Source organism: Palaemon carinicauda, chromosome 8 (assembly GCF_036898095.1).
Source record: "Palaemon carinicauda isolate YSFRI2023 chromosome 8, ASM3689809v2, whole genome shotgun sequence".
NCBI lineage: Eukaryota > Metazoa > Arthropoda > Malacostraca > Decapoda > Palaemonidae > Palaemon > Palaemon carinicauda.
Window position 1 is genome coordinate 50,281,540 of NC_090732.1, and position 14,637 is coordinate 50,296,176.

Below are 14,637 nucleotides of genomic sequence, written 5' to 3' on the forward strand. Positions count from 1 at the left end.
CTTACCAAGGTGAGAATGGCTGAAATTACATGATTGATCTGAGGAGACATGGAGCCCTGACCATTGATGCAGTGGACTATCGTCTTGCTGTCAGGAACTAATTTGAGGTATGATTATTTTTTGGAGGGGATCACTCTCTACAGAGTTAGAAACACTACCATAGCTTCCAGAATGTTGATATGGTACTTCTGAAACTTGGCTGACCACTGACCTATCTTCTTGGAAGGAGGATACTGTAGAGGGACATGAGTCGACAAGCTCTTGGTAGTGGACCACGGCTTGTGCTGTTTGAGCAGCAAAGCCGGGGTTTTATGGCGTAGATCTCTCCGAACATTTGATGCCTTTCTTTTCCATGCTCTGTTGGCATCTTTGAGTCTTGCTTTTAGGGTTGGGTCTATCACAGCAGCGAACTGCAGAGATCCTAACACTCATTCCTGTTAACATCTGGTGATTACTTTCGAGCGAAGTAAGCATGCGACAGATTTTGCGATTTCCTTTCTCTTGCCTTGAGGTAGGGAAAGGATGTGCGACTTTAGATTCCAGTGTAGCCCTAGCCTCTTAAAATCTTGAGCTGGAGATAGACTGATAGATTTTGCGATTTCCTTTCTCTTGCCTTGCGGTAGAGAAAGGATGTACGACTTTAGATTTCAGTGAAGCCCTAGCCACTGGAAATCTTGAGCTGGAGAAAGCCTGGACTTTTCAAAGTTGATCAGAAAGGCCAGAGACTGTGGGAATTTCATGACTTCTTGAGCTGCTAGAAAACATTCCAACTTCGTTGCAGCCCAGACTAGCCAGTGGTCTAGGTAAACCATCACCTGAAGGACTTTGTTCCATAGTTGTTTGACAATGGCCTCGACTAGCTTTGTGAAAGTCCTTGGATCTATACAGTACAGAGCCCAAAGGGCATATCTCTGAAACGTAGACCTTTCTTGCCAGTCTGAAACCAAAGTAGGGGGGCAGAGGTGCTGACCTAACGGAAGATGCCAAGAGGCATCGGAAAGATCCATGGAGACAGTGTAGACACCCTGGGGTGGTAGGGTCCGCATTTGCCGGGATAGTCAGTATCTGGAATTTGTTGTTCAGAATGAATTTGTTTAGTGGGAACAAGTCCAGAGTAGTTCAAAGAGTGTTCAAATCTTTCTTGGGCACCCAGAATAGCCGCCCTTAAAAGTTCATGGATTTTGTGCAACGGATGACTCCCTTCCGGAGAAGATCCTGTACGTAATCCTCCAAGAATGGGGTTGTGGGATGAAAGAACCTCTTGAACTGGGGTGGTTTCTGTTTCCATTTCCAGCCTAGTCCCTTTGAGACTATGCTGTGAACCTAAGGATCAAACTCCTATTGATCCCTGAAAAGATAAGGACTTCCCCCTACTGGGAGCTCCTCATTGTTGTTGTGAAGGACCTGCTTCTTTAAATGCTTTGCCTCTACTTTCTCGGCCCCTAGATTGACCGCCCTTTACAGACCTTCCTCTGCTGCTAGCACCTTTCTTTTGTAGTGGCTAAGATTAGAGACTGTGACACATACTGCTGGGGAACCCTGTACACAGTCTGGGGGATCATGGAAACTGAGGCCGTCATGACAGGAAAGGTTTTTCTGCGGTTAAAGGGTCTCCTAGGCTTCTTGCCTTTGGATTGAGGTTCTTCTCCGGGGTGAATTTTCTCTTAAGAGTACATACCCAACTTTTGCATAAAGCTATTTTTCTCCTGAGCTGCTTTGCCCATTACTTTCTTATCCAATTTCTGAGGAAAGAGATCTTTCCCACAGATGTTTGAGTCAATCAGTTTTCTTGGCTCATGCCTAGTAGTTGCTGCAGCTAGGGCATGTTCTCTGTATTCTCTTCGGGCTAAAATTAAAGCATGTAGATCTTTGGGGAAAGTAGCCAGATGAGTCTTTGCTAGGACTGTGAAGAGGTCTGATTTTAAATAGATCTCAATCAACATTTCCAGATAGGACTGGTGGTACAAAGAAGCAGATAGCCTCTCTTTGGCTTCCAATTCTTCCCTCAAAAGGAATTTGGGAATTCTAGGCAACCTTTCATTGAACTGTTTCCCTCCATTATCCCTATCCAGTTTTCCGAACGTAAAGTTGTGTTAGACATCTTCCTAACCGTCCGAGTCATAAGGAAGGGTTAGGGAGACAGGTTTGCACTCCTCTAGCACTGGCAATGGTCTACCTTCCATTACTGCCTTCTTTAGAGCCTCTAAACTTTTTGAGGCAAAAGGGAAGACAGTATCTTTGGGAGCAGCAAAGGTGGCCTGCTTTCTGCAAAAGGCAGAAAGTAGAGTATTAGTGAATTTGGCCATTTATGTTCCTTAACCGATGAGGATTGAGCCTTGTTGTGATCCAGAATGATAAGTCTCCTTAGGGATCATATCACCTCTAATGGACGCTTCTTACATAACAGTAGGGATAATTATCAATAGAGGGGTAGAATTCTAAGTCAGAGACAGACTTAGAATCCATAAATTTTCCAATGTGGATGTACCCCTCACTCAGAGCCATATGCTCAACATAATGTCAAGGATTCTTAGCCGAACAATCTGGTAGGCTTGACGCTGGTGGAGCCTTGGACATATGTGCCTGTTGAAAAACCTTTATCTTCGCCTCTAAGGATGCTTGAGCTCGTTTATGTTCAGCATGTATATTTGCCAAAAATTCCTTCATGGATGCCATAAACTTGAAGTGACCAGGTAACATGTGCTTGGCGTAGGAATAGGAGTAGAAATGGAGGCAGGGGCAGAAGATACAGGGATGGGGGATTGAGCCAAATTAGTACTAGACACTGTACTCACCTGATGGACATCTAGGGACTCATCAGAGGCTTCCTCTCCCTCTCTGACTCCACAGAAGAGGTCATAGGCATGTCGTCGGCTCATCACTTGAAAAGCGTCCCGAACTTCATCAGATGGTACCAGTGGGAGTTGAACTGTCTGTAACTGGTGACAAAAAAACAGCTGCCACCTCTGCCTTGGGAAAGAGGAGGTCCTTGAGTTCCATGTAAGGAAGGTAAGGGGCACCTTGGTGAGAGTTCTTCTGAAAGCCTCTCACCCAATGTCGAATGGTCTTCTAACTCGGCGCTTTCTCATCCTGGGAGACTTTGGTAGCGTGGAGGCCAGAATCTATTAGGTCCATGCAAGAGTTGCAAATGGAAGGTTCCCAAATTGCAAATAACCCTTGGGAAACATTACAGTCTGAACGCTTCTGGCAAGTCTTGTGGCCGCAAAGCAACGTGACCAGCCTGGTACAGGTTACTGTCGAAAACTTCAGTAACTTATAAAGATAGAAAATTTCAATGAGTACAAGTGGTGTCAAAAATTTCCTTACCTTAGAATAACATGTAAATAAATGTTAAATAAGAAATTTTTGAAAATAATTTCTAGACTAAATATTTTCTACAACACTCACTATGGCTATTGCTACACTACAGTAGAGACTCGTGCTAAACAGCTCAGAAATTTTTAAAGATTCCTGAAAGAATCATAAAAGACAGTGTGGTAGAAAATGGAGAAAAAGTATCACATCAGTGGAACACCGCTCCCCCAAAGACGGTCTATTAGACAACCTACGGTGGCAAATCATACACCATGGTGCCTAAGCCGGCAGTGACTGCCCCCAAGGCGGCAGCTATTCCAAGCAATCATGGCAGCAAGAACTGACATTTCACCACCACTAAGAATGTCGACATAACACGGCAGAGGCATTGTCCAGTCGGAAAGAAAAAAGGACGATCCTATATAGAAACAGTCCACAAGCAGGGGGAAAGGGACAGGAAATGGAAGACAGTACAGTAGATAAGTAAATCTACCAAAGACCTGGTCATTATCATTAAATCATGAGAAAGGGGGTAGCCCTAATGATAATGAGAGCCATACAAGACAGCCAGGATGCCAAGAATTTTAAATTCAAGGGATATCCTGACAACCAAGCGGAATCCAATCGACCAACTTCAGAGGATAATGTTCCTCAGATATGGATGAGGAAAGAGGGTGTAAATGACCAACTTAAGGCTGCAGCTAAGGCGGCAGAAGGGAAGGGGAGTTCCCCCCCTTAGCCTACTCACATCCAGTGCTAGAACTACTCAAGCCAGCAAGGCTGGAAGTATGGACAGAAGGCAATACAAACTGACCAGCCAAGGGAGCCAAGACTCCACAGCAAGAGGAACATAGCCCACGATGAAAAGCTACAGTCATAGACTAGGCAACTACTAAGGCAGCAAAGAAGAACCCCAAGGGGTACTAGCTCTCTGCCTAGATAGGGGTTAAGCCATAAGAAATATTGCGCAGGCAAGCTTGGCCTATATAGCAGATGAGGGATACTCAATTGCTAGGGTATGTAGACTAGACAATTAACTGTACTTCCTAAAACAGTAAAGCTTTATTGCCTAACTAGGAAGGGGAAGGGGCAACTAGACTACCCAATAGGGGTTTCTAAGGCAGCAGAGAGAATTAATCTAGGGAAGGAATAAAAATATCACCTACCTAGGGCCAGACTACATAGCCCACAAGCTATCCCGGCCATCTATAGAGCACCGAAAGACACTTCAGTTGCCAGGGAACAGGACTGGGAGGGGAACGATGTTCCACAGCAAGTAGATGCACCGGCAGGCAAACAAAGAGGGGGAGGGGAGGAGGGGATACTCAGAAAGTGGTGAGGCGGCAGGAAGGGAGGCCTAACTGTAGCATTAGAACTAACATGGCATTCTATGGGGTCTGCAGTAAGAAGGCACAGAGAACAAGTCCTCACGACCTGCTGCCAGTCTACCAAAACTAACTAAGGAAGCCTAGGAATGGGTAAGGTGACATTAAAAGAAGGTCTACCTGTCCGCATTAGAATAAGGTTAGTGTGCTCTCAGGGATCAACGAGAAGTAGACACAGGGATCAAGTTACCACAACCAGGCCGCCTGGCCAAACACTCAGGCTAAGTAGATGAATGAAACACAGGTGCCCTAGGACAACTGTAAAACACTATCCACTGCTCCCAAAAGCACATTCAATGCTGCAGCTCCCCACTATGACTCATAAATAGCACAGGAGGATGGGCAGCCTCACGAAACCCGTTAGGTTAAGTGATAGAAGGTGAGGGTGCACAAATATATATTTACCAGTAATGGCCGACGGCTAAGAGTAGAGTTCATGGGTCGACTGATAAAATACACGCATGCATAAAATAGAAAAAGGGTATAACCCATAATCATACCACAATAGTAAAAGAATATATAAAAAACATTCTTACAATACTATGAAAAAATAACTAAGCATTTTAGAGCGATTTGGATACATGAACCGCCGGCGCTGATCATGTGACAGCCACAGGCCAATAAAAAGCATCCACATCGTAAAAATACCGGGATGGAGATGCAAATTTCTCTAACACAAAAGGGTAGGGTACTCAACTTAGTCGATGAAGAAATTGAAGCATTTAAGATGAAAAAATCACTCAAAAAAAAAGCTACGAATACACGCAGAAAAACTCCGAAGCAATCGTCAAGATGGCGCTGCTAGCATAAATAGTGAACCAGGAAACGTGTTTATAGTAGCACACTGGGATCGCAAGTTGTAACAGATCTCTTGTCCACGTACCCAATCCTATCCCTTATCCTTCAAGACAAGGTTAACTCTATTCGGGGAAGGATACCCGTGGCTTGCTTTAAACACGTCCCTGTTGTATACACAATATCTCTCGGGATATTCACTCCAGGGGTTAGAACCCTGTGATACTTCTTAGGTAAAATTCTCTGGTATATCATTCGCAGAAATATCCCAAGTAGAAAGCTGCCTTTGAGGAGATTCCATCAGGACAACATTGCTGGAGCCCAAAAATTTCATCTATTTTTTCTTCCTTTAGAGAAGTTGGTATATATGTTACACTTCTTTTTAGACAGTACTTTAGCATATTATTTGGGATGTAGTTCCTCAACCCTCCCCACATACACATGATTATTTTATCCTCAAGTGTTGATATCTGTACAGTATTTCAATGCATGAAAGCCATGCAAGGTTGGTTGCATCTTTAGTACGTAATCGGTTACAGAGTTCCCATGAATATTTGTTTAATGTGTTGATGTAATCCCTTGTAGAGATCTAGTTACATATGCAATACAGACAGTCCCCAACCAACGAACACAATGGGGACCGAGAGACAGTTTGTAGCTCTAATTGTTCGCAAATCGTTTCTGTACAAATACCCCAGGTTGAATTTTTGACTAGGGTATTCATAGCTTAAATCAGATACCTACAATCTTCAGAAGACAACAAATTCTGAAGTCCCCCTTCATATAAAATCAATATCAGGTTATTACAAATGATGTTTGACCTACTTTATTACCTTACATTACTGTGTATAATATAAAGTATGTAGTTATAAAAAAAGAAACGTACAAGTGGCCGTACGAATGCGTTAGGTTTGTATACTACCATAGTGTATATGTTTTAAATAAATGTAAAGGTTACCCAATTTTATGCAAAAAATCTAAATGTATTACTGTACATTTTTATCTACAGTCCTTCATTGCTGCTTTTGGAAGAGTTAAATAAAATGCAGATGGATAGTCTACAGGATTATTTTATTTGCTGTTGTTTGGACCAAAGGAGTACGGTGTCAGCTGCCATTTGTATTGTTTTGATTCATCACCAAAAACATAATCAGCTGAGGTGCAACACAAAATAAATCTCGACAAAAAAACTCACACTCTCTCTCTCTCTCTCTCTCTCTCTCTCTCTCTCTCTCTCTCTCTCTCTATCATGCAGTTATATACATTTATATTACTGTACAGTACATTTTACTGTAAATATTAAGTAAAGTAAACAATGATATACTGTAACATACGTTTTAAACTAATTCTTATGCATTAGTGTACAATGTTAAAATATTTGTTTGTAAATTAGTACTGTAATGTAGCCTACTGATGGGTAAAGTATATGTTAAAACACAGTAAATAAATTGGATTTAGAATATGAAATGGTTTACTTTATTGTGCATACGAAAAGAGTATTTATCACGATAATGTATTGGATCGTCATGACCAAACAAAATCACTTTTTCTGCATAACGCAAAACACACACACAGTGCAGTCAGATATATAGTACAGTTCATTTTACTATAAATATTAGGTAAAGTAAACAATAAAGTACCCCAATGTAAATTACATTGTAGGCTATGATGTCAGAAATAGATCGCATCAGAATTGAGATGATCCACTTCTGATGCAATAATTTACAATACGGAAATATTTGTTTGAAAATTATTACTGTATTATACTGCTGAGTAAAGTATACAGTACAATACAGTAAATAAATCTGATTTAAAAAATGGAGTGGTTTACTTTACTGTACAAACGAAAAGACTACATCACAAGAAAACATTGCATACTCGCGCATCTACCTACGTTCGCGGTCTCTCTCTCGTACATCTATATTACACAATGCAGTCAAATATATAGGACAGTGCATTGTAATGAATTATTTGATAAAGAAAACTATAAAATACGTTTTCGAACCATTTTCCTTAGGTGATGGAGAATTGATGAAGGGAGACGAGTTAGCCAACACCTGGGATAATTCGCCGTCATCGTATAACTCGGTGTTCTCATAAATCGTGCCAATTATTGAAAAATTTACAGTACTTGGTATGAACGAGCAATATTTGCCATCTTCTCACTGCTATTTAGTTACTTGATAATGGCAACTTTCATTTCTATTGAAATGGCTTGTCATTTCTTTACACTACTACCATTACCACCACTAAATCTTTAGCCATAGTTAATGTCATTGTAATTCATGTAAATAAGGTAAAAATATGGCGGAGATAATACGCAGAAACAGCTAGAATGATCACAATAACAAATACCATTGATTTTGAAAAAAGCGGGTCGGTGCTGAACGGCCTTGGTGGCGGCAGCAGCATTGGAACCCAATCGGGAGTGGCACTAATTTGAATATTATAACCACCAGTTTGAACATATTTTTTACTTGCGGTAATTTGCATTCGTAAATCTGAAAGTTCATAAATCGAATCTTCGTATCTTAAGGACTGTCTGTACATGTAAATATCACTCTTATGCTTCAGATTAGGCTTAATGATGTTTAACTGTGGAAAGATCAGAGTTTTTTCATTTTTTATGAAATACTGTACGGTACTCTACATAGTGCAATACAATACAATCTGAGAATAGTTGGATAAATAAATTACAATTTAGTACATGTTTCATTTATTAACGTCTTATTCAAAATTGGCAACTACAAATCACAAAATATGAACTCAATGCAATTGGACTATGAACACTGAACATAGATACTCAATTGGGATATAGTCTGGTGAAAGCTTCTTACACAAGGTTCCAACCACAAATCCACCCACACCTATTCCATGGGAACCAAATTTGCACAATCACACAGACATATGCACATGAATACTTTGCAGACATACTAATGCACATTAGAGATTAAGAAAAATAGATACTAGCAGTTCTGAGATATATAGTAACAATTATTAGGGGGATGATGATTCCATGCTGATATCACACCTTTCTCCCATGACAAGTAGATACAACTGTGGTATCAAGGAGGAACCTTGAATAGGTAGCTTGCTTGGGGAACTGGGAAATTCATACAATCAACATCAAGGAACCCACTAACGCACATCGGTCTGTTTGGTTTGTTCTCGTGACCAAAATATGAGTAATTATCACTGGTATGATTTTTATTAATATGCCACTCTTCACTGCATCTAGTAAAGGCCTACTCAGACAAAACGGTTTTAAGTCATAGTACAGACAAATTCCAAGTTAAATGCATGTTACACCTAAATTTTCTTTTTAAATTTGACATGGGAACTAAAAGATTGGAACAATAGAATGCAATGACTGCCTACTTAAAACAATAATTGCATATTTTGTACGGTTATAAGAGAGAATCATCAGATTTATATATACTTTTGTGTAATGAAACAGTTGAAGATTTAAAATTTGAAAGGTTGAATATTGAAGGTACATGAGGGGGGGATTAGGTTTCAATTCATATGCCCAGGTTGCTCTCGCTCTGTATGCGGAATGTATGTAGTGCATCAGTCTTTCTTTTGCAGCTAGGAGTCTTAACAAATTAAAATGTGAATGTAATAAAGCTGCAGATGTAAAAATTTTAAAGAAAAGAAACTTCACAATAAAATATACAAATTAACCTCTTAGAAATATGATTTTTGTACAACTGCTGAAAACATAAATCATGTTCATAGTATTAAAATAATTCAATTTCCTTCAGAGAAAATAGTGATAATTCTGAAATTCAAAAGTAAGTGTTAAGTATGAACAATATGGATTCCAAGATACTCGCTCCCAAAGGCAAAACCTGGAATATGAGCCACTATATATGAGAATTATTCAAAATTTAGGTTAACTGCAGTAATGATTGTGGGTGTACTTCTAGACCCAACCAACCTATCAGCCTTGTTCATTAAGCGCAATTTACTTTTACAATAAATCCAGCAGCCAAGTTTTGTAAATAGCAGAAGTATATGATCCTTGCATTTTATGTAGACAACCTTTTTGTGCTCTAAAAAAAAAGAATTCACTGCTACATTTGTGAGTGGCACTCCATAGGTTGCAATTATAATACATTCTTTAATTTTTCAACTTCACCAAAGCTCATGACAGATGAATATAATATTGCTGTCCTAAACTGAAGGAAATAACATTAATATAAATACCTGAAAAGCATCAGATATCAATGAAAAGTACTGTAACTGTAAATTAGCAACAGAATTTTGATGTCAAGTTTGCTACCCTAACATTTTAACATTAAATTCAGATTTTTTTTTATTTTTAATTTGGAAGTATGATGAGGGGTTATCTAGAATAGCTAAACTAGTCTGGATGTATATGGTCACTAAACTGGTGGTAATATGTACCTCCTACACAAGCTTCCAGTGACATTATGGCTAAACTTTAGGCATAAAAGCCAGTAGTAAGGAAGGTTGTGTAATACAGAGCACCACTTACCATATAAAATGCTAATTATATCAATAATTAAGGCTCCCTATCCATCAATTTTTATATATAATGGATTCTAAAAATAATTAATTCTGAAGTGTGGCTGGAATAACCTTAAAAATTCTATAAAATTAGAATAACTTGTTATATTTTCACTCCATTAATATTTCATTATTGCAATTCTGTGGCTTTAAAAATAGTTTCTTAAAATTATATTTTTTTTCAAATTTGTACTTGGTTGACAAAATCTTAAAACTTCCAAGTACTGAGACTCTAATGTAAAGATGTCTGACTCTAGCCTGTTAAAAATTATATTTTCTAAAAAGACCATAATATAAAAAGGAACTAATCTCCATGAATCATCTCTGGCCCATTTACAATATTTTTAGAGTTAACATGAGAGACAAATTTCTATGGCAAAATCAGTATACAAATATGGCTGTCACTAAAAAAAACAAAAATAAAATAAAAACATCAAGACATTGAATATCCCACCATTGAGCAGTGCTGGTTTTCATCCTACCTTGTAATCCTTTATCATCTTTCTTGAATAATGGCTGCATTTCCTATTTTTTTTCTTTTAAAACATACCTACATAAAAATAAAAAGGTGGAAACTATACAATCGTGTGCTTGTTATCAATACCACACCATTTGAAAAAAAAAATGATTGGCACCAACTCATTTCCATTACATAAAAGACTCCTCATTGAGAAATCCTTCTATCATACCAATTAGTATTACAGAGAAGAAACCTTAATAATTAAAAAAAAGGAAAACAAAATAAACAGCCACCACATGAGATGGACTGTACCTTCACCTCAGCATGAGAGATGTGTATGGTCAGTCAAGTTATGATGATATAAGCCAGCAATTGGCCAGGGGTGTATATTTACATAAATGACAGAGATAACCTCAGAGCTGCATATTCTTGGAACATCTGCAAATAACAGTGATACAGGAGCATCCTTCTCGCATCAAAATATTGCACAATAAAGAAATGAGACGCTCTTGGAAAAATTCTCAAAAACTCTATATGGTTAGTATAATACATGAAAAGAGCGCCAGACCATAACACAAAGTAATCATAATAATCATTACAATAAAGTACTCTAAAATGCAAGAAAATAGACATGTTACAGTATTTTATACAGTGTGCCTTAGGACTCACAGAGTCGTACGGTATATATATATATATATAGTTCAAGACTTCACAAGAGGAAGAGAAGAAAATATTAGCTCTCAGAAATAGGCAATTACTAGTCATTCATTCCCACTGGCAGTTAAATAAAAAAAGATTAGTTCACAAAACCTAGTTTTTACAAGCTTAGCTATATTCTTCATTTTGAAATGGATGAAAAGAAGCCATCACACATCATTCAAATGTATCACATTTATGTGAATCGCATAGAAACACTTATTCAAACATATATAATCTACATCTTTGCACACATGGACATAATTTTTAATGTTATTAACTTTGATACATACCTACATACATGTGACTTGGGGAAATCTAGCCTTTTCATTTCTGTATTGAATCAATAAAAATTCTGTTGAAACCATACAAGTAAACTAAGTAACCTACAAAATGTGTGTGATGAGAGTTTGCTGCATTTTGGCATATTTAATCAGGGACATCAATCATGCGCAGTATGAACAAAGCTGCAATCGATGATGATGAAGATAGCCAATAGGGATGTTGAGAGAGAGAGAGAGAGAGAGAGAGAGAGAGAGAGAGAGAGAGAGAGAGTATACTTGCTTGGTTTCTCCCTATTAAGCAAATTTCTTTTAGGTGGGATTCTGCTGCTGCTCACACAGACTCATGAGATTTTTTGCCTTACCATTATTTAAGCTCAAAGATATGTTTGATTATACAAAATTTCATGTAATGGATAAATTTCACCCTACAGTAAACTTCCTCACCCACAGCTACTTATCTCTGGATTCTAAAGATGTTTAAAAAATATTAAAAGGCTTCCTTTTACCAGTAGTAACTCCCTCTGGTTAAAAGCATTTTCTTTGTCCCAATGCATGGCAACTTTTCTCATTTCTCATATCACTTTTTGAAAAAACTAAGATGTCCACTTCCTCCAGTCCGCCTCTAAGTCTCCTTAGATGTTGGTTTTCTTCCCTAAGTGTCCATCAACCCCCAACTCACCACATGACTAGGTTAGCTCCTGGACCCCAAGTGGCTGGCAACTAGTGGCAAACCTCTCCTTGAATGCCACCTTATTTTCTTGTTAAAATGGCACTTACTCCCATCACCTATTTTCCGCCAACTGCTCACTTGGGCATCGCCCGATGCGAAGTCTGGCACTTATTCCTCAGGTGGCAGGTTTATTTTTTTCTTACATAAAGCCTAGGATATCTAAAATGTTACTTGACTTCAACTTGCAAAACAATCATATACAATCTGTTTGATTTAGGTGTTTCTTCCATAAAAATCATATCACCATGATGGTTGATCACGCATATTCAAGTTGATTTCAAGTAACATAACAGATACACTGACCTTCATGGCAGCATAAGGCCACACCACCATGCTGCTCTGTGGCAATCATGCCATCACAGCCTCGGCTCTGGCACTATATGCACAAGTGAGCCACAATCTAAATGTGTCCCTCAACTGAGCACTTACTGCATTTTTCACTGCTTGCCTGAGGCCTATTTGTACAGCAATAATTAGCTATGTGTACTGGCGCTCACCAATATGGCAATGCTCATGCACTGGGGTCTCTGGAGGGGAGTAATGTACTATACTTGTACACAGACACAGGGAGTCAACTTAGCCTCTACAGAAACATAAAGGCCTCTAGAACTCAGCAAACTCCTTGGCACATTTTTCTGTAGAGGATATGCGAAGGGCTTCCTCTTCATAATCATCAAAATTGCTTGTGTCTCCTGGACCTTTGCACTTAGGTATAAATGGAGCTTCAACCTGTAACAAAGGTTTTAGTTTAGAACAGTGATGAAAACATAGCACAAAGCTTGTATTAAATTAATATAAATCACACAAAAAAGATATTTAAAACATATTCTAGAAAATTACAAAATCTGGTAACTATTACGCTTATTTATCAGATATAAGTAACTACAGTAGTTTCCTTCCTATATTACATCAATTTACAGATCTTTAGTTCAATAATGTGAGGGAAAATATATGATGAATGGTTTACACTGGTCTAATAATAGTACATATTGATACAGGGACATTATGTATGTTTACTGTACAGACCATTTTGATTGGAGAACAACATGTGTGTACTGCCAAGCATATTAACATTTAAACAATTAGTTTTACATGTTTAGATTTACCATATTCACAATACACTAAATACCAGTCTGAAAGCAGATAAAAGAATATCATAGAAGAGTAATGGAAGAAATTTGGATGACACATCAAAAGAAATTTATTAACTATCATAATCCAAAATCATGCATGAAAGCGTAAAATAACATTTTTAGCCACTTAAACATCATTTCTTATTACTGTGTCTCCAATAATACTTAATCCTGTAACTTTTGAGGGCATAAAAACTACAGGTCCTATCTGCATATTTCATGTTTGTGCTTTAACCCTACCCAAATTTCACATATCACATCCTAAATTCAGAAAAAATGCTTATAACCAAAGAAAAAGAATTTACTGTAGTAAACCTTTGAGTAATTGAATATATTTCATTGCTCTATATCAGTTTCTGAAGGTAACATTTAGAATGTAAATATTGGCAAGAAGAGAAATTTGGTTGTGTATTTTTCAGGTGTGGGCATATCAAACACCTGTTGAATTAAGAGTTAACTAACTGTACTTATCCCAAACAAGTGGATGGATGAGTGAACATTATGTAAGACAAGATAATATTCATTGTTTGCCTTATGATATTGTATGCAGTAACTTTTTTATTCAAAAGTTTTACTACTATAATTATGATAACATGCAGCCTTGGCTGAGAGAGAGAGAGAGAGAGAGAGAGAGAGAGAGAGAGAGAGAGAGAGAGAGAGAGAGAGAGAGATATTAGGCAAAGAATATCCTGTACAAGACTCAAGTTGACCTATAGTGTTTCTAAAACACTATGTTTTAAGGTATTATTATACCCAAGTTGTTTATCAAATTATGCTTTGCGGCGCAAGTCAACCTGAAATGTGTTTACCACACCAGGCTTTGAAATTGGTTTAATTATGGGCATGCACAATGAATAGTCTGAACTAATACTATACTTTTTTATGAAGGGAGAAATTTTTAAACCTGTAATATTTCACATGAAGCAATGGAGGTATTGCTCTTCTTGAAAAAAAAAGACTGCAGTCACAAAATAATAATTCTTGCTTCTTATCTTGTAATTTGGATATAAGGTACTGTACAGGCAATCAAACTGAATTCAGGACCAATATGCCACTTTCATCATTCTGGGTCTATTCAACTCTCAAAGAATTATCTTGGTTTGAACAACACCAATTTTAGAATAGTTATGACTAGCTACCATAATTTCTTTTTCAAATATGATTTATAAATACACGAGATACTGGAAGTTCATTTAGAGCATGATGCATCTTTCATGTAGATTTTTTAAAAGCACAGAAAAACACACGGGCTTAAGGATGAAAGGAAATCCTCTATTAATATAAAGATCCCATACAATTGAGCTAT

The 14,637-nt window shown here is 37.9% G+C and overlaps 1 protein-coding gene across 1 annotated transcript in view; it reads right to left on the reverse strand.

The window, feature by feature from the left end:
- Positions 1–8,194: 8,194 nt before the first annotated feature.
- Positions 8,195–14,637, reverse strand: part of Pka-C1 (Protein kinase, cAMP-dependent, catalytic subunit 1) — a 47,881-nt gene continuing 41,438 nt past the window's right edge. The window contains exon 9 of the mRNA XM_068378038.1: positions 8,195–12,927. Within this exon, the coding sequence (XP_068234139.1) occupies positions 12,802–12,927 (126 nt within the window). The 3' untranslated portion in view covers positions 8,195–12,801. The remainder of the gene's footprint in view (positions 12,928–14,637) is intronic.